Source organism: Quercus robur, chromosome 8 (genome assembly GCF_932294415.1).
Source record: "Quercus robur chromosome 8, dhQueRobu3.1, whole genome shotgun sequence".
Classification (NCBI taxonomy): Eukaryota; Viridiplantae; Streptophyta; class Magnoliopsida; order Fagales; family Fagaceae; genus Quercus; species Quercus robur.
Window position 1 is genome coordinate 24,775,704 of NC_065541.1, and position 25,638 is coordinate 24,801,341.

The 25,638-nt window shown below is 38.9% G+C and overlaps 1 protein-coding gene across 1 annotated transcript; it reads left to right on the forward strand.

Moving 5' to 3' along the window:
* Nucleotides 1–999: 999 nt before the first annotated feature.
* LOC126695071 (uncharacterized) lies at nt 1,000–18,875 on the forward strand. Its single transcript, XM_050391684.1, has 7 exons — nt 1,000–1,388; nt 11,799–12,026; nt 13,578–13,651; nt 15,825–15,984; nt 16,111–16,230; nt 16,331–16,439; nt 18,431–18,875. Exons 1-7 carry the CDS (start codon nt 1,161–1,163, stop codon nt 18,610–18,612), a joined length of 1,101 nt encoding a protein of 366 aa, XP_050247641.1. The 5' UTR covers nt 1,000–1,160; the 3' UTR covers nt 18,613–18,875.
* Nucleotides 18,876–25,638: the final 6,763 nt, after the last annotated feature.

Here is a 25,638-nt window from a genome sequence, read left to right on the forward strand (position 1 = left end):
CACTAGGAACTTTAAAGGATCATAATCCAACCCACAAATATCAGTAGTTGTATTACAATCATGGTCTTAAAAATCAGAACAGTCAAAGAACCAAAAGAAAGTTCAATTCCCGGTTTTTATTGGTTGAATTAATGATTTTTTCTATTCAACCACTGGTTTTTATCGGACCAGTTCCATGTCTAGTTCTTGATTGAATTAGTTCAATTGACCGGTTTGATTTTTAAAACCATGATTACATTTTATGTTGGATATGTTGGATATCGTTTAAATAGTAAGAAAAGCACAACTTTTATATGGTTATGACTTATGCGCTTGAAACTTTTAGTCAGCATCTTGGGGTTATTCCTAAAGGTTTCGTCCCTATATAACATGGTATATGTGTGGGACAAGTAGACTACTCAAATTCGGGGGAATAGTAAGGGAGAAAGTCTCATACAAAAAAATTGACAAAAAATTTCACATCTTGTTGATGTAGTAGATTATTATTGGTAGGTAAAAAAAATAGCCAGTAATGAGTTCATATATGATTGAGTAAAAGCTTGACAAGTCAATTGTTATGCAAAATAATGTGAATTTTTTTGTGTGTGGTATTGCTCATAGTAAGGTGCTTTTTTATTTTATTTATTTTAAATTAAGAAACCCTAATAAATAATATAAAAAAAAGAAAAAGAAAAAAGTCTGTTTGAGAATTGTTTATTTTTGATAAATTATTTAAATATAATGTTAAATAAAAATGTAAAAGCAAAATTATTTCAAAATAAAAATGAAAGTTTTTTTTTTTTTTTTTTTCAGAATCAAATAAAAATGAAAGTTAAACTATTTAAAATAAAACTAAAGTAAAAAAAGTAAACCGTGTGAGATTTAAGAACAATAAATAATTTAAGGGCCCATAAAAAAAAATTAAGGGAAAAAAAAAGCTTATTATTATTTTTTTTAGAAAAAGAAAAAAAAAAAAAAAAGCTTATAATTGGTTGGGAGAAGAAGAAAGAAAAGCATATGAGTTGGCGCGTGGAAGAAGGTCAGCAGAATGCGGCCCAAACCAGTGACACGTCTCTCAAAACAACACTAACTCTGCAATGAGCAATCTTTCGGTCATTTGAAATTGAAGCCTAACAAACCAACTAATAAACAAAGAAGAAAGAAAGAAAGAAAGAAGAAAAATGCGAATTGTGAGCATGAGAAGAAGAATCTCAGTAGGTTGGGAATGGAAATCAAAGGTGAGTCAGAGTCAGAGAGGCATCGTAACGAGTTGCAGAGCGGTGGTGCTGCCTCGGTTCGGTGGGCCGGAGGTGCTGGAGGTCCGGCCCAATGTGGAAGTACCCGATCTCAAGCCCAATGAGGTCCTCGTTCGCGCTCGTGCTGTCTCTGTTAATCCACTCGATACCAGAGTCAGTCACTTCTCTCTTTTATGCTATAATTTAATTTAATTTGTTCAAAATTTTGTACTTTACGTGATGGAATTTCTACTTTTATTACTTAGACTGCATAATTTGTGATAAATTATTATTGTTGATTGTTAATGTGTGAGTGTAAGGTGGAAACATGGTTTAAACCCAGGACCTATTGCTTTGATACTGTGATAAATTATTGATTGTCCCAAAAGCTTAATTTGTTAGGAAATGGTGTGGCTTTAATAAAAAAAATTTGATATTGCAATTAGAGTGATTTTATTTATTTATTTTTTTTGTGGGCATTCAAATAAATATTGGTGGTTGAATGACAACTGAGCTATATAAAACTTTTTGCACACACATTCTCCTAAATTCTATAAAGGATTTGACTTTGCTACTGTGGATGGTTGTATTGACTTACTTTTTATAACTAATCTATTAGCCATTTAAATTTTGGAGGTGGTATGATGTCCTATGGAGGACTTTATTGATCCTCCTTAATGTTCATCCAAAGCCAAAAACAGGCTGTCTGATAGTCACTGGAAAAACATTAGGTTAAAGCATATGTTTTGTCAAGAAAAATCACATAAACTTCGAGCTTGGCCGTTAGAAAGAAAATTTCTTTTGTCAAGTTGGTTCTTGTGATTTTCATAAAACTTCATTTTGGTAATTTTTTTTCCATCTATCACTGGCAGTCACCATGACCACAGCCTAACCCCCCACTCATGCCCCCAACTACCAAAATCATTGCAGACTATCCATTTCTACACAGGCGCAAGCCTACAACTGATTGGTGTTAAAATCCATCATATCCCCGTGAAAACACCAAAAAAAGTCACCAATAAAACCAATTGCCTTAAAAGAAAAGAATTGAGAGAAATTGAAGGTTGGTAAATAGGAAATAGAGATTACTAGTCTTGATGATATTTGCTAGAAATCTCTTTGCAAAATGTGGCTCTGCATGGCTTTGCATTGCAGTGACACAAGGAGGCCTTTTTCAACTTTGTCTTTCATGTGTGCCAATTCCTTATTGTGCCCATTTTTTTTTTTTGGTTATGAAATAATAAGATACTGTAAAAATGACTAAGTTTTGAAAAGATAGGGGCCGACTTGACATGCAATATATTTTAAGGATGAACTTAAAATTTGGGTAAATTTTCAAGGACGAAACACCAATTGATTAAGTTTGGCCTAATGTTTTGGTATTATGGTCTTTCTTAGAGTTACTTGGATAACTTTATGCCCCTTGGAACTGCATTATGGATTAGACAACCACTTTTGTGGTGCACCTTGTAAGAATCTTGAAAAATTGATAACCCTAACTTCTCAAGAGAACCTAAATATATATATATATATAGAGAGAGAGAGAGAGAGAGAGAGAGAGAGAGGTTCAAGTTACACCTGGTGTTACTTTAAAAGAGTTACACCTTTTCTACACCACTGATTTCTATGAGAGTCAAGGGTGAAAAAACACTAACGGTCGTATCATCATTATCCTAAAAATTAGTGATTAACTGCATTAATTATCTGTAGTATTCATAAAAAATAATAACATATATATAAAATCTCTCTAGCCTCATCATCGTTTTCTTCATATCTCTCTCTTTTAAGTTTTTTTTTTTGAATCTTCATCTCTCTCATAAGCTGCTTCCATCCACCAATGTCTCTCTCACACCAATTTTGGGTTCAAATTTGACTTGCTTGACAAAATTTGGGACAGTGAAAATGGGGTAAGTAGTGGTGGTGATGGCACCAATGGCAAGAAAGCAGAGAGGGAAGTTTTTGTTGATGTCCAGGCAGAGCAAGCCGTGAGAGATAAGTTCTAGAACAAGAATTGACCATGGAGAGATTGGGGTCTTTTGGTAGTTGGTACTACTCGTGGTGCATAGAGGACAGAAAGACAATGAAGGACAAAAAAACTGAAAAACTTTACAACTAGCAAAGATTACCAAACTAAAAATCTCAACTATTGTAGCACCTTTTATAGATGTTTCTTAACTTAATGTTACACTTTGCAATTTGTCATGCTTCAATTGTATTCTCAAATTAACCTCAAAAAGATACTTAGTGATTAACTGCATTAACCTCAACAGTTTCATTCGAGGTACTGACAATAGCATTTTCAAATTGAATCCATATCTCGGCCCTGTTTATAAGGCCATAAATCTTCTCAAGGATGCTTATCGTATATTCATATTGTATCTCTCAAGGTTGTGGGCCTTTGACCAGGAAAGACCTTAAGATAGGTACCAGCTGCTATTTTTATTTTTGCTAGAGAGAGAGAGAGAGAGACGATGGTGGTAAGAAGCCATTTGTGCTTATGAGAGAGAGATGAAGCTTCAGGAAAAGAGAGAGATGATGATGACGTCAATGAGAGTTATTATATATATATTTTAAGATAAAGGCTAGAGAGTAGATGCTAGGACAATAATGATTTGGCATGAGTGCTTTTCCACCCTTGGATCTATTAGAAATCAATGGTGTAGAAAAGGTGTAAGTGTGTAACTTTTTTAAAGATAACCAGGTGTAACTTGAACCCATCTTATATATAATAAATAGAGGAAACTAAATTTAACTATTTGATGTCATCATCTTTCTTATTTGATATGTACACCCCTATATACTTCCTGTGTACTTGGGTGTCTTTCTCTTTTCGTTATCAATAAATCCTTATTACTTACCAAAAAAAAAAAAACTTTCTCCTTTGCTCATAATATCGGTAATTTATGTATTGCAAACTTGCTAGTTTCTGTTTTCTAAATTGTTGCGGTTCTAATATTGTGTTTGCAGCCTCATAGCATAATATTTTCTTTTGATAAGTAGTGGACCCACATTAACCTATAAAAAAAAAAAATACTGGACCCATGACCTAAGGATGTCTCTTGGGAATTTTCCCACTATAGTCCTTTTCTCTACCAACTGAGCTATGGTTGGTTTCAATATCATAACCTTCCCTAACCTTCCCTTTTTCTTCCCTCCTCCTCAAATCCCTTTCCCACAGCCTTGTTTTTGGCCTAGTCAGTTTGGTCAATACATACCACACCACACGCCGACCCAAACATCCTTACCCCCTCTGAACCCTAATCCTCCTAAGCCGCCACCTTCTTCACAATCCAAGCCTTCACCTTCACAAGGGGAAAGGGGAAATTCTGCTTTTTTTCGCATTGACACAAAGGCCTTCTTCTTGGCTTTTGATGGAGGACGTATGGATTCTTATTCCATTACAGAAAGACGGGGAAGGTACCATGGTTCTATCCGGGTAGGTAGATCGGGATTGGACTGGATCATTGTATGCTTGGTTGAGTTACGCAGTTGGGATTTTAGCAAGCAACATTTTTTCAAACGGTTTCATGAGAATTATAAAATTTTGGAGTGCTCTAGTAGGTTGAATAAGGGTGGCTGTTTTGTGGAAATCTCTGAGTATCACAATGGGGCTCGACGTGGCTGCTTGTGTGTTCCAGAAGGTTTTCATAAGGGTGGCTGGGCTTTTCTTGAAAGGAAGTTATGTGAATTTTTCCTTGGTAAACTTGTTTCTAGGCCGGGGAAGGAGGTGGTTGCCGGCGGTGGTAGGTTTGCAAAACCTACCGGTAATCCAAGAAACCAAGTTTGGAAGGACTTTAATGGTCACGTGAAATTAGGAAGTGATTTAGATTTGGAGAAGCAGTTTCCTAAACTAGCTGGTACGTTAAACCAGAAGGAGGGATTTGGGGGATTTGATTTTATCCCAAAAACAAATATCTCAACTCACCTTGTTTCTGGAAGGCCAACATGTGTGTCTACTTTGAAGTGGACTAGAGCCCATTTTTCTCTACACATATCAGTGGATCTTGATGGAAGGGGTCAACGTGAGGTGAAGTGGGCCAATTTTGTTCAGCCCAAGTCTGGTTTAAATGATAAAACATCTACTGAACTTGGGCCTATTAAGCAAGCAGATGGTGGCTCTTTTAAACAGGCCGAGGAGGCCCATTTTGGTGACTTAACCCAGCAGAAATCACAAGGATTGTCACGACATTGTGAGAGTGGTGAGGTATCGGGCTTACCAGTCAGCATCGAGAAGTCAAACTTAGGTTCCGGCGAGATGGGTGAGGAGTTTTCAACCTCCGATGGAGGTTCCGACACGGTGGTGCAGTTGGGTTTTGTTCAGAGGGGTGTTTCCGGCGAGATGGGGGGGGGGCTTCATTAATTCCCGGCGAACCCGATAGGGCAGTGCAGAAGGTGGTTGCTCCAACGGGCTGTTCAAGTAGTGGTGCCGAGGTGGGAGAGGAGTTTTCAACCTCCGATGGAGGTTCCGACACGGTGGTGCAGTTGGGTTTTGTTCAGAGGGGTGTTTCCGGCGAGATGGGAGGGGCTTCATTAATTCCCGGCGAACCTGATAGGGCAGTGCAGAAGGTGGTTGCTCCAACGGGCCGTTCAGGTAGTGGCGCCGAGGTGGGGGCTACTTCCGGTGTATCAGTTGCCGGCGATCCAATGACGGGGGGTCCGATAAGTGGGGTTGTGGAGGTTTCGCTTGTTTCGAGCTCCGGTGATCACCTCAGATTCACTGAGGCTGTGTCGGAGTGTTTGACGATACCAGAAACGAGGACTGAGGTGTCTTGCCATCAGCCTTTACTAGAACATAACAGGTTTTCTCATATTTCTGAGATGGTTTCGGATTCTTTTGATGAAGAGACGCTGGTGTTGAATTGGGTCAATCCCATGGAGTCGGATAGGGATGAGGAGGAGCTACAGTTGATGGAATATGTACCGTTGGCTCAATGGGATCCTAATGGGGGTTTAGCGTAAATGACTGAGGAAGTTGTCCCAGTTGACATCTCTGTGGAGGATGATTTGGAACCTTCGGCTTGGGTAAGTAAGAAGGTCAAGGGCTTCGGTAAGTGGGTGGGCTTCCCTATAGATTCTTGTGAGAGGCAGTGTGTTGAATTTTTTCAACGACTTGAGAAAGTATGGGAGAAACAGGCTGAGGCAGGCAGTCTTCGTCGCACTGCTTCTTCCTCTACAAAAGGTATGAGGGAATTACGGAATTTAATTTCTACAGTTAATTATGATGGTCAAGCTGGTAAACGAAACAGGGAGATTGTGAAATTCAGTGGGTTGGGCTCTGTTGGTTGTCCATGAATCTGAGACTTCTATCTTGGAATGTGAGAGGATTTAACAATCCTCATAAGAGGGATACTGTGAAGAACTTACTAAAAGAATGGAAGTGTGAGATAGTGTGTTTTCAGGAAACCAAACTGGACTGTACTAATTCTGCTGCTGTGAAAAGTCTTTGGGGCAGCTCTTTTGTGGACTAGGTGGCTTTAGATGCCATTCACACAGCGGGAGGTATTCTTGTGGTCTGGGACACAAGGGTGTATGAAAAAATTGATTGTGTGGTGGGTAGCTTTTTTGTTTCGACCTTGTTGAAAGGGGTGGCAAATGGTTTTGTTTGGATTTGCACGGGAGTTTATGGCCCAAATGATGCCGGTTTGAGGGATGCTTTTTGGGCAGAACTTGATAGTGTGAGTGTGAGGTGGAGTTCAGCGTGGTGTGTTTTGGATGATTTCAATATTATTAGATACTCGGCAGAGCGTCTTGGGTGTAATTCGTTTAGTCCAGCCATGTTTAATTTTTCGGACTTTATTGAGAGGAATTTTTTGGTTGATCTTCCTTTGGTTGGGGGTGAGTATACGTGGTTTAGAGATTCAGCAAACCCTGCTATGTCTCGCATAGATAGAGTTTTGGTTTCAGCTGATTGGGAGGAACACTTCTTGGATGTAATTCAAAGGCCTTTTCCTCGGGTGGTTTCCGATCATTGTCCTATTCTATTGGAGGCAAGAGGCTTGGCGAGGGGGAAAAGTCCCTTTAAATTTGAGAACATGTGGCTAAAAGTGGAGGGTTTTGTGGATCGAGTTAGGGGCTGGTGGAACAGTTATCATTTTGTGGGATCCCCTAGTTACGTTCTTGCCTGTAAATTCAAGGCTCTTAAAAAAGGCTTGAAGCATTGGAATAAAAATATTTTTGGGGATGTGCATTTTAGAAAAAAATGTTTGTTGTCTAAGCTGTTGAATCTGGATTTGAGAGAAGGAATGCAAGTGCTGACTATGGCAGATAAAGCAAAAAAAAGTGAGATTAAGGCGGAGATCGAATCTTTAGCTTCTTTGGAGGAGATTTCTTGGAGGCAAAAATCAAGGGCTTTGTTCTTAAAGGAGGGGGACAATAACACTAGGTTTTTCCACAGGCTTGCTAATTCACATAGACGAGCCAATACCTTGAGGGGTATGGAGGTTGATGGCATTATGTATGAAGATGAATCAGATATTCAGGATCAGGTGGTGGGGTTTTATAAGAGTCTTTATCAGGAACCGGAGGATTGGAGACCCACTGTTAATGGGTTAGATTTTGCTAGCTTGGATGAGTTTGATAGGCTTTCTCTTGAAAGGGAGTTTGATAGGGAGGAGATTATTGCTGCTCTTCAGGAGGCTGAGGGTGATAAGGCTCCTGGTCCTAATGGCTTTACCATAGCTTTCTTCCAAAAGTGTTGGGGTGTGATAGAAGAGGATGTTATGGCATTTTTTGCAGACTTTCATAGCCAATGCATCTTTGAAAAATCTTTGAATGCTACTTTTCTTTGTTTGATACCTAAGAAGTTTAAAGCTGTCAATATTAAAGATTTTCAGCCCATTAGCCTTGTGGGAAGTTTGTACAAACTTCTGTGTAAAGTGTTGGCTTCTAGGCTTCGAAGAGTTTTGGACAAACTTATTTCCAACTCCCAGAATGCATTTGTAGGGGGAAGACAGATTCTGGATTCTGTTCTTATAGCAAATGAATGTTTGGATAGTAGATTGAAGAGTGGTGTTCCGGGTGTGATCATTAAGTTGGATATAGAGAAGGCTTATGATCATGTAAATTGGAATGCTTTGTTTTACTTAATGGAGAGGATGGGTTTTGGGGAGAAATGGGGGAGGTGGATGAAGGCTTGTATCACTTCAGTTCGTTTCTCAGTGCTTATTAATGGGTCCCCGGCTGGCTTTTTTGGTAGCTCTCGTGGTCTTCGTCAAGGAGATCTTTTATCTCCTCTTTTGTTCTTGTTGGTGATGGAAGTGTTGAGCAGGTTATTGAGGAGGACAGAAGAGGGTGACTTTCTTAGAGGGTTTCAGGCAAGGCCCAGTGCAAGAGGAGGTTTGCATATCTCTCATCTATTGTTTGCTGATGATACTATTATTTTTTGTGACGCGTCAAGGGAACAATTATTATATATAAGGATGGTGTTGATCTTTTTTGAAGGTATTACAGGCTTAAAAGTAAACGTTGGCAAGAGTGAAATTGTGCCAGTTGGTGAGGTTGGGAATTTGAGTGCTTTGGCTCGCATTTTATGTTGTAAGGTTGGGCGTCTGCCTATGTCTTATTTGGGAATACCTCTTGGGGCTCATTTTAAGGATGCTTCGATCTGAAATCCTATTTTAGAGAGGGTGGAGAAAAAGCTTGCTGGTTGGAAGAGGTTGTATTTGTCAAAAGGAGGTAGGCTTACTTTATAGAAGAGTACTTTGTCGAGTCTCCCATCTTATTATCTATCGCTGTTTACAATTCCGCAACACATAGCAAATAGATTGGAGAGGATTCAGAGGAATTTCTTGTGGGGGAGTTCTGATGATGTTTTCAGATATCCGCTTGTTACTTGGGATAAGGTTGTTTGGCCGGTAGAGATAGGGGGTTTGGGGATTCGGAAGATTGGGCTTTTCAATCAAGCTCTACTTGGGAAATGGCTTTGGCGATTTGGGAAGGAAGTTACTCATTTATGGCGTCAGGTAATAGCCACCAAATATGGAGAGGATAGTGGAGGTTGGTGCACTAGACTTGTGAGAGGGACTTATGGTTGTGGGTTATGGAAGAATATCAGGAAAGGTGCAGGCAATTTTTTTAGTCATGTGGTATATGAAGCGGGAGAGGGCAATCGTATTCGGTTTTGGCACGACCCTTGGAGCGGTCCTACTCCTTTAAAGGAATTATACCCGGAATTGTTTGCATGTGCTGTGGTTAAGGAAGCTCTGATTTCTGACATGTTAATCTTTGCACCAGACGGGGGAGGTAGGAGTTGGAACTTCCATTTCCGACGTAATTTTAATGAAGGGGAGTTGAGGAGGTTTTGTTCTTTCTATGGGCATGTTTCTGCCAGGATTCCTAGTGGGGAGGGGGAGGACATTTTGATCTGGCAATTGAATCGTAATGGTGTTTTTGATGTGCGATCCTTTTATATTGCTTTATTGAAAGCCCCTTCTGTTTCTTTCCCTTGGCAGAGCATTTGGTGTGTAAAGGTACCTAAAAAGGTCTCTTTCTTTTTATGGACTGCTGCTAGGGGTGGGATTCTTACTATTGATAATCTGGTTAAGAAGACCTTGCCCCTTGTCAACTGGTGTTGTTTATGTAGGTGTGATGAGGAGACTGTGGATCACCTTTTGATCCATTGTAAGTTTGCATCTGCTTTGTGGAGTGAGGTCCTTAGTATGTTTGGGGTTCAGTGGGTAATGCCGGACACTATTGTTTCTCTTCTTTTTGCTTGGAGGAATTGGTTGGGAACTTACTCTTCAAAGGTTTGGAATTTGGTACCAGCTTGCCTTTTGTGGTTAGTATGGAAGGAACGCAATGCCCGAACTTTTGAGGACGTTGAGAGTTCTATAGATAAGTTGAAGACCTTGCTTGTTAGGACTTTATTTGAGTGGTCTCGTATTTGGGGGTTTACGCATTGTAGTGCCCTGTCTGATTTCCGTAACTCTATTAGTCTTTCCTTATGATTTGACTGTATCTGTTTCAAGGGCAGTGTGTTTACAATCGTAAACACATTGTTCTTTTTCATCAATAAAACTCTTATTATCTATAAAAAAAAAAAAGTATATATAAATGTATTTGTATTTATATGTATAAATACATACACAGGCATTGCCTCCTAAAGCAGAGGATACTAGGTTGAATCCCCCTCCCCCACTACCCCCCCCCCCCCCCCCACCCCCCAAAAAAAAAAAAAGTATAAAAAATATTAAGATTTGCCCTTATATATATATATATTTGTCTCTCCTCCTCTAAAATATTTAGATATTGACCTACAAGAAAAGAAATAAATAAGTAAAATTCATGCCCCTTTAACTACAAAAAAAAAATAAAAAAATAAATATAGACTAAACAAAAATCGCGCACAAAATAAGAAACACTCATTTTATATGTTATACTTTGTTGATGTGTTTTATAATATGAAATGTTTAAAAAATACTTATTTTGTATGTAGTATTTTGTTGAATATGAAATATATGTTAGTTTTTATTTTCATAATTATTTTTTGGTTTTAAGCTTTGGCCCCCCCCCAGGTACGAATCCTAGTTCCGTCCCTGGGCAAACCAGTTAAGTTGACCCCCATTGTGCCACATAACGGGCAAAGTATTGTATTTTGCTCATGTACCATACTGTGTATCAGTAACATTGGTCTTTCCTGTAGTGCCATGGGGCAAAGGGCAAACCCAATGCGTTCTTCAGCTGGCTTCATTTGCTGTTGAGCGGGAAACTGGCACTTGCAGCTTGGCAAAGTAATTTCTGTCAAGCATGCCACAACATTAACTGCAGTTGGAGAGCTATTTTCTAACTTGACTAACGTACCTAAAAGTGTTGGGAACTTCTACTGTTATTGGGTAAACTTAAACCGGAGAAGAATATTATAAAAAATATCTAGCATTAACTTTGAAGGTTATTTGATGGACTGTTGTCTGTTTTAAGTAACTAAAATGCCTGCCAATTTCGTACTCTTGGAATTAGGATAATATTTATCACTGTGACCCCTTTACATGCACAAAATATAGATTAACTTTGTACAACGCTTAAACATTTCAATCTATTTCCACCGACTTTTCTTTCACTTTGTGCTTAAACACTTCACAATACATTGGATTTAGTAACATTGGTCTTTCCTGTAGTGCCATGGGGCAAAGGCCAAACCCAATGCATTCTTTGGTTGGCTTCATTTACTGTTGAGTGGGAAACTGGCAAAGTAATGTCTGTCAAGTATGCCACAACATTAACTGCAGTTGGAGAGCTATTTTCCAAACTTGACTAACGTACCTAAAAGTGTTGGGAACTTCTACTGTTATTTGGGTAAACTTAAATTGGAGAGGAATATTATAAAAAATATCTAGCATTAACTTTGAAGGTTATTAATGGACTGTTGTCTGTTTTAAGTAACTAAAAAGCCTGCATTTATACTCTTGGAATTAGGATAAAATTTATCACTGCAGCCCCTTTATGTGCACAAAATATAGATTAACTTTGTTCAACACTTAAACATTTCAATCTATTTCTACCGACATTTCTTTCACTTTGTGCTTAAACACTTCGCAATGCATTGGATTTTAAGTACATATTGAATGATTTAGATTTTAATGTTTTCAGATGCGATCAGGCTATGGTCGTTCAATATTTGAACCACTTCTACCTCTCATTTTGGGTCGTGATATTAGTGGTGAAGTTGCAGCACTTGGAGCTTCTGTTCGGTCTCTGATTGTTGGGCAAGAAGTTTTTGGTGCATTGCATCCAACTGCCATTAGGGGTACTTATGCTGATTATGCAATTCTTTCTGAAGATGAGCTTGCTCCAAAACCTGTAGCAATTACACATGTGGTAAATATTAGAGTGTTTTGTGTTTTTAGCTGCAGAATTACTAATCAAAATTGGTATACGGTGTCCTTTTGACCAACTTATTGAAATCTGATGTCTTAAGATTCACTGGCTATTGGCTTGGGCAGTCAAGAGACACAAGGAAAAAAAGAAGTTAAAATTACAAAAAGTTTACTTTTGCACATTAGATAAAAAAGAGAGCAATATTTTGAATTATGAGAGTTAACTTTATTTTTTACTTTTCGGTGCCAATGAGGTCTAGCTTAAGTGGCACCCCCACCCCCCCCCCCCCACTCTTTTTTTATAAGTTCTAACTTCTAAGGGTGGGTGCAGTCATGGGTTCAAGAACCATTGGTGTGTGTGGAATTTACTGATAGAGACTGATTCAATGACTTCAAATTTCTTACTCCCAAGCCCATGCTGAATTGGTTCACAAACCTTCTTCTGATTGACAAGGTGGAATTTAAATTTGTTTCCTATGCCACCTCATAGAAAATCCATCTGCAACTTCTCAATATGCATAGAAATGTTGAAGGGATAGGAAAAAGGTTAAGGATGTCGACAAACTCAAAAGAGTGCTCTTTATTAAAGTGAGCCTACCTCCTTGAGAAAAATAGAATTTCTTCCACCCCACTAAATTTTTTTCCATCTTCTCAAGAATAGGATTTCAAATTTCTCTAGATTTGAATATAGATCCCAAAGGGAGCCCCAAGTACTTCAAAAGGTAGATTGGAAACCTAGCACCTAGAACCTGAGCTCAGGCCTCTTCAGAATGGTTGTTGCAAAAACTTCAGTTGCTGCTTCCACACCTTGGTTTAGCATGTCTTTCGATACTTTCATGTGTGAAACCTTTTAAGCAGTTGTAATAGAACTAATGAAACAATTACCATAGTGGGCCAGATTTTCATTTTGGGTATCCCATGTGGTGTGCCTCAGCTCTCAATATATGATCTATTACTTAGAGTATGCTTGGTACATTGAATGGGGATTACGACAGGAATTCTAATCTTTATTACTAGGAATAAAATGTGTTGTAATGTATTAACTAAATCTATTCATTAATTTGGTTATGAGTTATAACATTAGAATGAAATTTAACATTTATTTTAGGAAATTTCTTACTCATACAATTATATCTCCTTAAAAATTGTCATTTTTAAATTTAAGAGAGATATGTGTTATTTTTTATGATTTTTTATTTTTATAATTGTTAGATGTATATGGAAAGTTTGTTTATTTGGAAATATATTAAGTTTTTTTTTTTTAAAATATATTAAGTTTTGAAATTATTGTACTTACTAAGGAATAGTTAATACAACATTTTAAAGAGGAATGATTATTCCTCGTTTTGAAGAATAGCTATTCATAAGGAATGATTATTCCTTGTAATAAAAACATAACCAAACTAAAGAATAACTAAACTATAGGAATAACTATTATATTACAGCGCCTATTACAGTTTACCAAACATGCCCTTAATTGTGAAATATTGAATTTTGTATAATTCCTGTTGACTTCAGAGATTGACCAGACTTATTATTTTTGTGCTCCTAGGAGGCGAGTGCCATTCCTTTTGCTGCACTGACGGCATGGCGTGCTATAAAAAGCACTGCTAGGATAAGTGAGGGGTATGATCTGCCTTTTTTTTAAAAAAAATTCTGTTTTTGACATGTATTTACTAGCAACTTATTTTATCAAGTTGTATTAACAATAAGTTGCTTTGATGGTCATTAGATGTTTTGTTTTTATTTTATTTTTTCCATAGTCTGAAGGCATAAAGCTGTATATTGGAGTATTCACCAATTACCACAGGCACACACTGGCCAAAAGCTGAGAAGACAGTATTTAAGAAATTTGGAATGATCATTTTACAATGAAAGACATCTGATTGTTCTTTAGCCACTTGTCAGAATGTAGCTTCATTGAGTTGATTGTTTCAATATGGACCTGCATGTATAACAAGTATTCTTCTAGCCTCTGTCTCCCCACTCTCATCTCATCTGAGATACCAGATTTCAGTTTTGAATTTTGAAGGCTTTATTGTGGTTGAGAATTTCATGGGATAATGAAAAGGATTTTTTGGGATGAAATTGTGTCTTGATTAGGACTCTCCTTATTGATGTAATCCTTGAAGCCTATAAAAAAGAGGCTCCAACTATAGTTTGGGGCAATGCATTTTAAATAAAAATTTTCCGGTGGTATTTCCAAGCACACTTAGGTGGTTAGACCTGGGTTTTCAAGTGGCTCCAAATGGTGAAGCCTAGGGTTATGTTTTTTCCTTTTCTTTCAATTTCTTACAATTTTGTGTTGCATCAACTTGGTATCAGACTTGTTATAGCAGGGGATCATGTCATGGTTTGAATTAGCCCCAAGTGGTTTCCCTCCAAAACCGTTAGGAAACTACAGGCTTGTAATGTTGGACCATTCACGGTGCTAAAGTGAAATGGACCAATAGTGTATGTCATTGATATCCCACTTGACTATGACTGTGGTATTAGCACCACCTTTAATCTTGATGATTTTGTTGCTTACAAAGGTCAGACTCATACTAGATTACCTTTTCTGATAAACTTCCCCTGATCCAATGACCAATCATATCCCTCATCCCTTCCCACTAGACTATTCACTGGTACATAAAGAATCCTTTGATGCTATTTTAGATGAGCAAATTGTTTTCACTGGGAATGGAGGCATTCAATTCCTTTTGGTTCGATGGCAAGGATGACCAGGGGACGGTGTCCACAGGAAAGCCCAACTTCTGGGGTCAGCTTTCCTCATGATTGAAGACTAGCCAAAAGGGAAAGCTTGGACTGTTATTGGATCACCAAGTAGGATCTGCAGTAGCTTGATCCTGGCCTATTGGAGCACTACCATCGTTGCTTGGATGGTGGAGAATTGTTTGACACTCATTGAGTTGCAACAGGACCACCTAGAGCCTTACTCGACAGGGTTGAGTCTCACTCTCTCATGCCTAACACCATTTATATTAAAATTTGTTACTTCATTTTTAATTTTTAATTTGGACTTTATTGTGTTTGAGGATTTATATGGGATGTGATTGTGGCTTGAGTAGGACTCTCCTTATTGATAAATCCTTGATGCCTATTAAGAAGAGGCTCCAGCAATAGTTTGAGGCCATGCAATAGAGTATCATGTTTTATGAGTTAAGAGTTTCTCTACAGTTTGGTGGTGATTCCAAGCTCCTTTAGCTAGTGAAGCCTAGGGTTTTGGGCAGCTTTAGGTGGTGAATTCTAGCGTTGTTCTGTTTTTCCTTTTCTTTCTTCTCCTTGCAATCCTATGCTGCATCACCACCTTAAACTACTAATTTTGCAAATAGTCAATAATAATTTGTATATTCACCCCACCATCCAAAATTAGTTAATTGGTGGGTGAGTTGGGTGGTAAGGTGTACTAATATTTCAAAATTAACCATTTAGTTCTCATTAGTTTACAATGTTCACCACCATTAGCCTACTAATTTGTCAATTTTAACACTGATTTTAAATAATGGGATGCTCATTGTAAATATTATTGAAAGGGTGTTAATGGAAAAAAATTTGTAGTATAGGATGTACATTGCAAATGACCCTATTGTTTTGGGTGGATTGCTGCATTTAAACTGCATTTTTATTTTGAAAGCAATTTGTATTAGCTTCAGTTATGCTTTTACATCAACTCTACAAATGAGGATGGGATGTATGATGTTTTAACTTACCCCTTGAAAATTACCATTTGTTCTTTATGGTGCATTGTCATCATTCTGTATTCCCTTATGATTGCATCCTCATCTACTCTTCACAGGCAAAGACTATTAGTAATTGGTGGTGGTGGAGCAGTAGGTTTTGCTGCAATTCAGCTTTCGGTTGCTGCAGGCTGCCATGTTACAACTACTTGTGGAAGTCAAAGCATTGATCGATTATTGGCAGCTGGTGCTGAGCAGGCGGTTGACTACACTGCTGAGGTCTTTTTTTAGTTTGCTTCATCTCATATGCAAGCTGTTTGAAATCCGGACAACTTATGTAGATGGTTGATTTGATTTGAACTATTTGCTGGGGACCAAGTCTGAGATAAAATGTTCTATTTACAGGACCTTGAATTGGCAATAAAGGGAAATTTTGATGCTGTTTTGGACACCATTGGTGTACCAGAAACAGAAAGAGTAGGCATCAATCTTTTGAAGAGAGGTGGACATTATATGACCCTTCAGGTTTGAGATATTGCCTGCTTTTCTTTAAAGGAATTTTAAGATGCTTCTTTCCTGAATGCTGCCACATAAGCATTTAAGGTTTTAGCTTCTTTTGTTGTAGGGTGAGGCTGCTTCATTGACTGATAGGTATGGGCTAGCTGTTGGGCTTCCATTAGCAACAGCTGTTTTACTGAAGAAACAAATTCAATACCGTTGTTCTCATGGAATAGGTAAAAAGTAATTTGTTGCATATATATATATATAGAGAGAGAGAGAGACATTAGAAGTGACATTAAATGTTAATTTAAAAAGTTAATGTTTCTCCTTCTGATTAGCTTGCTTATACTTTTTATTTTTTCTATTGATAAATTACACACACTTGGTGGGTCTTGAACCCACAACCTCAACCTCCATCCCATTATTATATTGGAAGAGGAAGTACGAGTTGAGCTATAGCTCATTGGTAGCTTGCTTATACTTTTGATCAATTAACAAATCCAAATGCCAAATAACATCAAGTAAAGGGCAATAAAAGGGGCAAGTTAAAAGGGAAAATATGATAATAAGTCATTCACAAAATATCGTGACTCTTGCACTCCCATTACTTGGTTCATAGTTATTGTGCCTAATTGATGATCTGATGTGACATGCATCTCTAATTTGGGGAACAATAAATATGAAACATAGTTTGAAGCTTATGAAAAGATCTGGGAATCAATGTAAACCAATTACTAAGTATAAATTACCTTATATTCACAAGTTGGAGGATTAATCTTTAGGAGTAGCTTCACCCTTTGACACACTAGAGCCCTAGTTTAGTACATCTTCTGTGGGTATGTGCGTGAAAAATAAACTTACTCTTAACTGGGTTGTTAAATTCTGTCAGAAGAACAAGCTTCCGCTAAATAAATCTTTTGGAGTTTAAATAGAAATTCATTAAATATCACAATTGAGGAATGCTACAACTTCATTATTATCCTTGATTAATACTCCATTCTAGATGAGGGAGTTTAGGTATCCACTCTCTAATTATCCTTCATGCATGTTCGTGTGTGACTGTGGTGGAAATTATAAACTTTGACTCTAATTGGGTTGCTAAATTATATTTGAAGAATGGGCTTTTGCTGAAGAAATTTTTTGGAGTTATAAAAAGAAATTCATTAACTTTGGGGATAAGACTTCCTAGTTCCTACCAATCACCTATCCTGTACGTCACAGAAAAGGAAGCTTTGTGTACTGGGTATGACCTTTTTTGTTACATATTACAATGGAGGGAAAGCTACAACTCTAGTGCCACCTTGATGACGCTCCCTGCCAAATGAGGGAATCTATGCATCCACTCTCTTTTATCCTCCATGTGTGGTGTGATATCTAAAACTGTATTTAGTTCTTTGTTAAAACAGTAGTCTAATTTCCAGAATGATATTTGAAAAATTCTGATGTCATCTTTCATGGGATCTGCCCCTAATCCTGTCATTGACAATTTCTAATGTCTATTTAGCTCTCCTTATTGTCTATACAGCCTCTGTGCATAAAAAACTGTGTTTCAAATTTTATATTTCTAACTTTATTTTGTCATTTAAAAAAAGTTTCGTACCCAATCCACAAAGCTCTTACTTTTGCAGGGTCTAAGAGAGGTCATGGTGGACAATCTTACTCCCAATTGTTTTTGGAGAGGCTGATTTACAGACTTGAACCTCCGGACTTGAACCCACTTCCTATTGCTTTTAGTAGAAGGCACAAACTCTATGAATTAGTCTTTAATAAAATTATTTTTACAAAAAAAAAAAAAAAATCTAGCATGATTTATAGATGTACATCTTTCAGAGCGTTTGAAAGGCTAGCTTGTGACATATATTTTTGAAAAGCCTGCGGGGAAATCTGTGATTACCCTTAGGAATCTAAAGAGTGCTCAAGAATAATCAGTTCTGAAGGGTAGACAGTAGGATGCTATATTGAATACTATTCTAAGAAGGAATTTATAGATAATGTTCTCTCTGGTCTTTAAGTTACTTCATCAATGTTGAGTTTTACACTAGCTGAGAGTGACAATTGATGTTTTGACTTATAAAATATTAGTATCAGGTGGTATTTTCCTCCAAAATTTATTTTTCATTATTTAAGATCGCTTTTTGTGTCGATGTCTGCATTGTTGAAGGTAGTAAGTTGTCTGCTTAAAAATAATATAAATAACATATCCCCATTTTTTTTTATGGTGCAGAATATTGTTGGACATTCATGAGGGCTGACTCAGAAGGCCTAGATGAGATCCGCAACCTCACTGAAGCTGGAAAGCTGAAAATACCTGTGGAGAAAACATTTCCCATCGTACAGGTGAGAGAGGCTCACGAGGCTAAAGACAAGAGGTACATTCACGGTAAAATAGTGCTGGAACTTGACTGAAGAATTTTCCATGATTTCTTATTGACTGGAATCTTCTTCACTAAAGCACCATTCCATTCAACATTCATTTTGGTTCGTGGATACTGCATTATAGGTCCTTCCTGTAAAATAAATTATTGGATTTTGTATAGGAGTTCAAAGTTTTGTGGGCGGAAACTATCAAGAAGTGGTTGCCAATCTGTAAATGTCTCAGAATGCTCTGCTCTGCCAAATATTTATTATCTTATTCCGTAATAATCCGAATTTCCAACTTTTAGGTTTCATTGGGATTTGAAGAATTAAAATCAAAAGTTTCAACAATGCAGACATTTTTTAGGTTTCATTGGGATTTGATGTGGCTTTTAAAAAAAAAAAAAAATTTTATGTTAACTAAAATTTTTTAATATTATTTTTAGAAGTCATATATAAGGGTCATGTATTCACGTGTGTCAACAATACACATTGTTTGTTACATAAGCATTTTCCATTAGTGAGTTAACTGTAATGACAAAATTGACAGTAAGTTGAAAATAACATGGACCAAATTGAAGGCTACAAAAATCTAGGAATCAAATTGACAGCTACAAAAATATAAGGTCCAAATTGATTGTGATCCCAAAATGTAGTGACTAAAATGGTATTTTTGTCTTAAAGATAACATTGCAATAGTAGGTTACAAGTTGAAGTTCTATGAATGGTGAGAAAACTCAATTTTTCTCATTAATTTCTAACTATCATGATTGGAAAACTTAATCCCCACTATGTTCTACTAGTGTGTAGCCCTGTGCATATGCAAGGGTACAATTAAAAACAATTACAATTATATAGTTAAAATTATACATTTTTTTTAGAAGATGTTTAAATTATACATGGTATTAGTTTATACTTTTTTAAAATCATACATTTCTAAAAGGCGAAATTACAATATTGGTCCCTTAAGTTTACTATGTGTGTGCAATTGATCCCTCAAGTTTCAAGCGAGCACAATTAGTCTCTCAAAGTTTTAAAATTGAGTTCTATTAGTTTTTTACTAATTGCTGTTAGTGGTGTTACTTACGTGGCTAACGGAACAATGAGTTGACATATTTTTAAATGATGTGACATTTTTTAATTAAAAAAATTACAAAATAAATTTACATGTGCACCTTTGAATAAACTCAGGGGCTCTGTGTTTGAAATGGGTACCACCACCACCTGGGAACCACCAGAGTTGATGCTTCTCATGTACCTAATTTTGTCCTCCTTTGACTTCAACAAGTCGTGTATGATTCACATTGCTCCGCCACAGAAAATCCTGGCTTGTTGGCCATCGTATTGGTATCTTATAATCTTTTGGTGTGGAATCAAGCAGAATAATCGTTTCTCAAGTGGAGGGCAATGTCTTTCTAGCTCTTCTTTTCTAGAAACATCTGTTGAGGCTCATTTTTGACAAGCCCAATAAGAGAAAAGGTCCAGCAACACGGGTAGACCAAAGTTAGCAAACAAGAAAAAACCATTAAACTCAAGTGGCAGGAATGAATGGCTTACAGGCTCATAAAATGGGTCTTGAGGAGGCAAACATGCTTGAATGGGCCCGGAAATAGAGAAGAAGCAAACCCATGGGCAGTATGTAGAAAAGCAAGAAGGGGCCACAGTAGGCCTAAAGTAATGCAAGCAAAGAAAGTAAGGGGCTAATGGAAGACCCATTAGCCTCAAGGATGAGGTATAAAGTAATTGGGCCAGAGAAGCCCAAGAGAGTTAGTAAAGGCCCCATGGGAAAACAGGATTAGAAAAGGGCTGAGGAAGCCTAAGGAAAGCAAATAGGCCAAGGATGCCCAAGAGGGAAATGGGACACAGGTGCCTGCAAACAATGTAAGAAAAGGCCTAGTGAACGCATTGAGTCACTGGGAGGGAAATAAACAGCAGGCCTAAAGAGGCCCAGCAGGATTTAGTTAAACAATATTACAGTAGGAATAGCAGAGTGGTACGATAGGAAAATGCTAACAAGGCCACAGAGTGAACACAGAGTAGGCTAGGGGAAGGAAGGCCTATCATCCAACAAGGCCCAACCCCCAAAAGAAGCAAGTCACAAAGAATGGCAGGTCGGAAAACAATCCACGCCATAAGAAGCCAAAAGCGCATGGCAGAACATACAGACCAATCTCCAGATCACGGCAAATGCATGAGCAGCAGGTGAAGAAGGTGAAGCACGTGCAAGACCCGGCACCACCAGCCAATATAGGAAATGGTGGGTCATGGGTCAGAGGGCATGGTCTGGCGGTGGGGAGAGAGAAAAAACCTATTCTAGGGTTCTTGCTCAGGCTCTTTTGGGAGAAATGTTCTGCTGGGATGACATGCCACTCAAAAGAAGTAAGGATGAGTTGGAACCACCAGGTGCATGCCATGAGGGATAGAGAGAGAGAGAGCACACACACTATAACGGGTAGAAAACCCATAGCAAGCAAACAAACAAAATAGTCTTCTTTGTCTGGCAGAGGGGAGTGGCACAGCTAGCACATGTAAGTGGTGGTGGCTGAACCACTGACGACTAGTAAGTGGTTGGCAAGGACATCCACACCAGACAAAGGCAGTTAAGGGCTAAAACAGTAAATACCAGTCACGACAGGCTCTATAAAGGACCCCTTGCTGTGCACTGAGAAGGGGATTCAAAAAATCACAATAATAGGAATTTCTAGAAAAAAAAAAAAAAACATAACCCAGAAGTAAATATTGAGAAGAAAAGGAAGTAAAACAAAAGAAAAAGAAAACTAAGAAGTAGTAACGAGAGGAAAAGAAAAGCAGAGTTTAAAACGACAGATATGCATCAATAGGTTGATTTCCTCTCTCCCTCAATAGCCTTGCTCTCTACAAAAGGCAAAAGATTTGTATTTGGGTATAGACCATTTAGGCCTGTTCTCTCAAAATTTTTGAGATTACTCATGTTGAGGGAACGGTTGTCCTTTTCTTGGTTCCAATCCCGTGTATTACTTGGCACGGCAGACTAACACTTTGATTTTGCTAACTCTGTTTATCCTTCACTTAGATTACTCTGTGTACGGAGAGCCTTTTGTTGCTTATTTTTATTTATTATGGCTAAAAGTAGTGACTATATTCTCTTGTGTTATCCGTATTATATTTGCCTGCCATAACTTCTTTATAGCGGCTCTGCTCGCCATGGGCATGTAATCGAAGCCTGGCAGACGTGGTGTAATTTGTGCAGAAACTGGACCAAGGTGGGTTCTAGTTGGACCTGTCCCAACTCCCTTATCCAGAAAACTTGGGCTTAGTGCAGCAGGAAGCAGCCCAACATTACAAACAAGGCCCACTACCTTATAATTGGCGACTCCACTAGGGAGTTGGGAAACAGATAAGGACAGAACACAGAATCCCTCATAAACAATGCCATCAAAATCCAGGATGACGTGAAACATGAGCGCTGTGCCCTCACAAGCAGAATCTAGGCTAACAACGCCCCACCAACAACAACCCAACCAGACGGAGGGTGCCAACAGAACGGGGGCTGAACCCCAACCACCGCCAAGAATCCCCGCAGACAATGCCAACGTCTTCATAGAAGTGTTGCAGTCATTGCAGCACTCACAGCAGTAAATGATGAAAGAAATCCGTCAGCTGAAAATAGACAAGACAAAAGAGAAAGGGAGCCAGCATGACCCAGAGCATGCGGCAGACAAAGAGGAGACACTAGTAGGAGGTGTCCCGCAGAATACGGACCAATGTTTCATCACTATGGCCGAAGTAGCAGCCCTCCTAGAACAAGAGAGGGCCAGAGCACCTAAGGAAAGATTCTATGCACGAAGACCTCCATACCCACTAAGGGTACTTAGTAAACCATACCCTGAGAGGTATGAGCCACGGGCCTTTGTGCAGTACGATGGCAGGAAAGGAAGTGCCGTGGAGCACGTGAGCAAGTTTATTGATACTTTTGACTCTTACGCTGCAGACGAAGACTTATGTCTTCGGTAGTTTTCCAAATCATTATGTGACCGGGCATACACCTGGTACATCGGCCTAAAGCTAGGATCAATCCCAACCTGGGATGACATGGTTGACGTATTTTGTACTAAATACTTCCACGGGGAGGAAACAGTGACACTTGCAACCCTGCAAGCAACCGAGCAAAGAAATGGTGAGGATTTGATGGAATACATCAAGAGGTTCAGGGACATAACACTTGACTGCTATGACCATTATGAAGAAAAGACCTTGGTAGAAATGTGTATGACGAACATGATCTAGGAGTACAGAGCTGTCTTGGAAAATTTAGAAATCTCCCAGTTTGCACAACTGTTGCAAAAGGCCAAGAAGACGGCCCAATTCGTAAAACCAAGCTCTAACAAAAGAAACGCCCCGCAGGCTATGACAGTGTCCACCGGAGAACGGAGAAGGAAAACTGAGGGGAGGGAATATGATACTCCCCCACCCATACCGTGTACCCTAAAAGAGCTGGATGTGTTGCTAGACAAGTGGATAGCAGACGGAGTCTTTAAGCCCAACCAAGTTCCTAGAGAACCCACAGAGGAAGAGAGAAGAGACCCGCACTTTTGCTGTTTGCACAATTATGTACAACATCCCACTGCAGTATGCTAGGCACTCCGCAGATTGGTACACCGCAGGATCAAAGAAGGGACTCTGGAGTTGTCCCAGTAGGAGGTTCAGAGAAACCGACTCCCGAATCATAAGGGGAAGGGTGTAGCAGCAGTGGTAATATGTGCAGACGCAGGAGAGGATGAGGAGGAGAATCCGACCTTGCCTGTCGCAGCAATTACCACCTTACAGCAAAGCCACTCTTCTCTGGTTTTGGTCCTGCGGATCAGATCTAATCTGATTTCTTTCTTCTTTTAATTAACCCATATACTACCCACTTATTCTCCTTACATTCTTTATAAAAGTAATTGTTGTTAAACTGTGATTATCTTTTCTTAATTAGGGATTATTTATTCACTTTAATTAAGAAGTCAAAGTACTTTCTTTTGTCTTATTATTATCATATCTGCCTGCCACGACTCATCTAAAACAGCTCTGCTTGCTATAAACGCGCTCTTGGCGAACGAGGCATAGTTTGCACACAAGCTGGACCAAATTGAGTTGCAGTTGGACCGGTCTCAACTCTTTTACTCAGAATATTTGGGCCCAGTACCGCAGAAGACAGCCTAGCCCAAGGCCCACTACACCCCCTACATCCCACAAGCAATTATACTTGTGGAGTGACTATCACACCAAGAGTGTGCGGTGGTACCACTTTACTGATTATATATATATATATAGACAGTTATTACCCACATAAATTCACAATAACAATTGTAAGGTGATGGGTTTTACTAATAGTTTTGGGCTGCTTCCTACTGCACTAGGCCCAAGTTTTTTGGATACAGAAGTTAGGACTGGTCCAACTGCAACTCAATTTGGTCCGGCTTGCGCGCAAACTATGTCTTATTTGCCAGGAACGTGCTTGCGGCAGGCAGAGCTGTTTCAGATAAGTTGTGACAGACAAACATAATAATAACAAAATAAAAATATCCTGGCTACTTAATAGTAAAATGACCAAATGATCCCTATTCAAGAAACATAATCACAGTAATAATAGTTACTTTTAGAAAAGAATAAAGGGAACAAATGGTAATATATATATATATATATATATATGGGTGAATCAAAAGATAAAGAGGCCAGATTGAATCTGGTCTGCAGGAGCAAAACCAGAGAGGAAAGAACATTTCTTCTCAACGCAATTAATCTCCCAGGAAAGTCTTGCCGTGGAAATTAACTACCTTGAGGGAAACGGACCTGAATGGTTGATGCACGAAGGACTCCTTTTGATTTTGACAGAGAGCATGACTTTGTGAGGGAGAGAGGGAATCAATCTATTGGTGCATGCCTGCTGTTCTAACTCTCCATCTATTTTCTTTCTGGTTGTTTTCTTTTCTTTCTTTCCCTCACACTCGTTTCTTTTCTATTTACTGGTTGTTGAGGGCCATTTGTGAGAATCCAGGTGGAAAGAAAGAAAGCCCAATAACAAGGGCAAAAAAGAATTGACAAAGCAGATAGTAAAACCATTAGGCCCAAGCGGTAAGAATAATGGATCACAGGCCCAAGAAATAAACAAATGGGTCTTGAAGAGGCAAGTGGGCCCAAAGAAACCTGGAAATAGAGAAATAGCATCCCATGGGCAGTGTATGAGGTAGAAAAGCAAGAAAGGGCCGCCGCAGGCCCAAGGTAATGCAAACTAAGAAAGTAAGGGGTTTATGACAGGCCCATAAAATCCAAGGATGAGAATAAGGTTATTGGGCCAGGGAAGCCCAATGCATGAGAATGTAGAATTAGCAAAAGGACCGAGGAAGCCCAAAGAAAGCAAACGGGCCAAGGATGCCCAAAGGAAAGCCAAAAGGGACATAGGAACTCATAAATAAAAGCAAACCAGTGGCCATGCCAAGCCACTGAGAGAAGGAATAAACGGCTGGCCTAAAAGAGGCCCAGTAGGATTAAGTTATTACGACAGGAATAACAGAACGACATTGTAAGAAATAAAGGAAACCAAGGAATGGGCCAAAGAAATGTAAGACCCATCATCAAATAAAGCCCAGCTCCTGAGTGGAGCGGGAAAACAAAGAGCAGCCCACACAATAGGTCAAAAAACACGGACGACGAGCCTCTTGACCATGGCAGACGAATGGGCAGCATGCAAGTTTTGAACACATATGGAATGAAGGCACGCGCAAGGCCCAGACACCACCAGCCTGTACTCAGCCAATACAGAGCATGGTGAGGTCGGGGGGTCAGAGGATCAGAGGGCATGGTTTGGTGGTGGGGAGAGGGGAAAAATCTATTTTTATGGTTCCGGCTTAGGCTCTTTCGGGGAGGTGTCTTGTTGGGATGGCTTACTACCCAAAAGAGGCAAGCTGAGTTGGAACCATTAGGTGCATGCCATGAGGGATAGGGAGAGAGAAATAATCCAGACCGTAGCAGGAAAGGGTGCCACGACAGACTAGCAAACAAAATGCTCTTCTTTGTCTGGTGATGGGAGGACGACATACAGACGGAACAGTGATG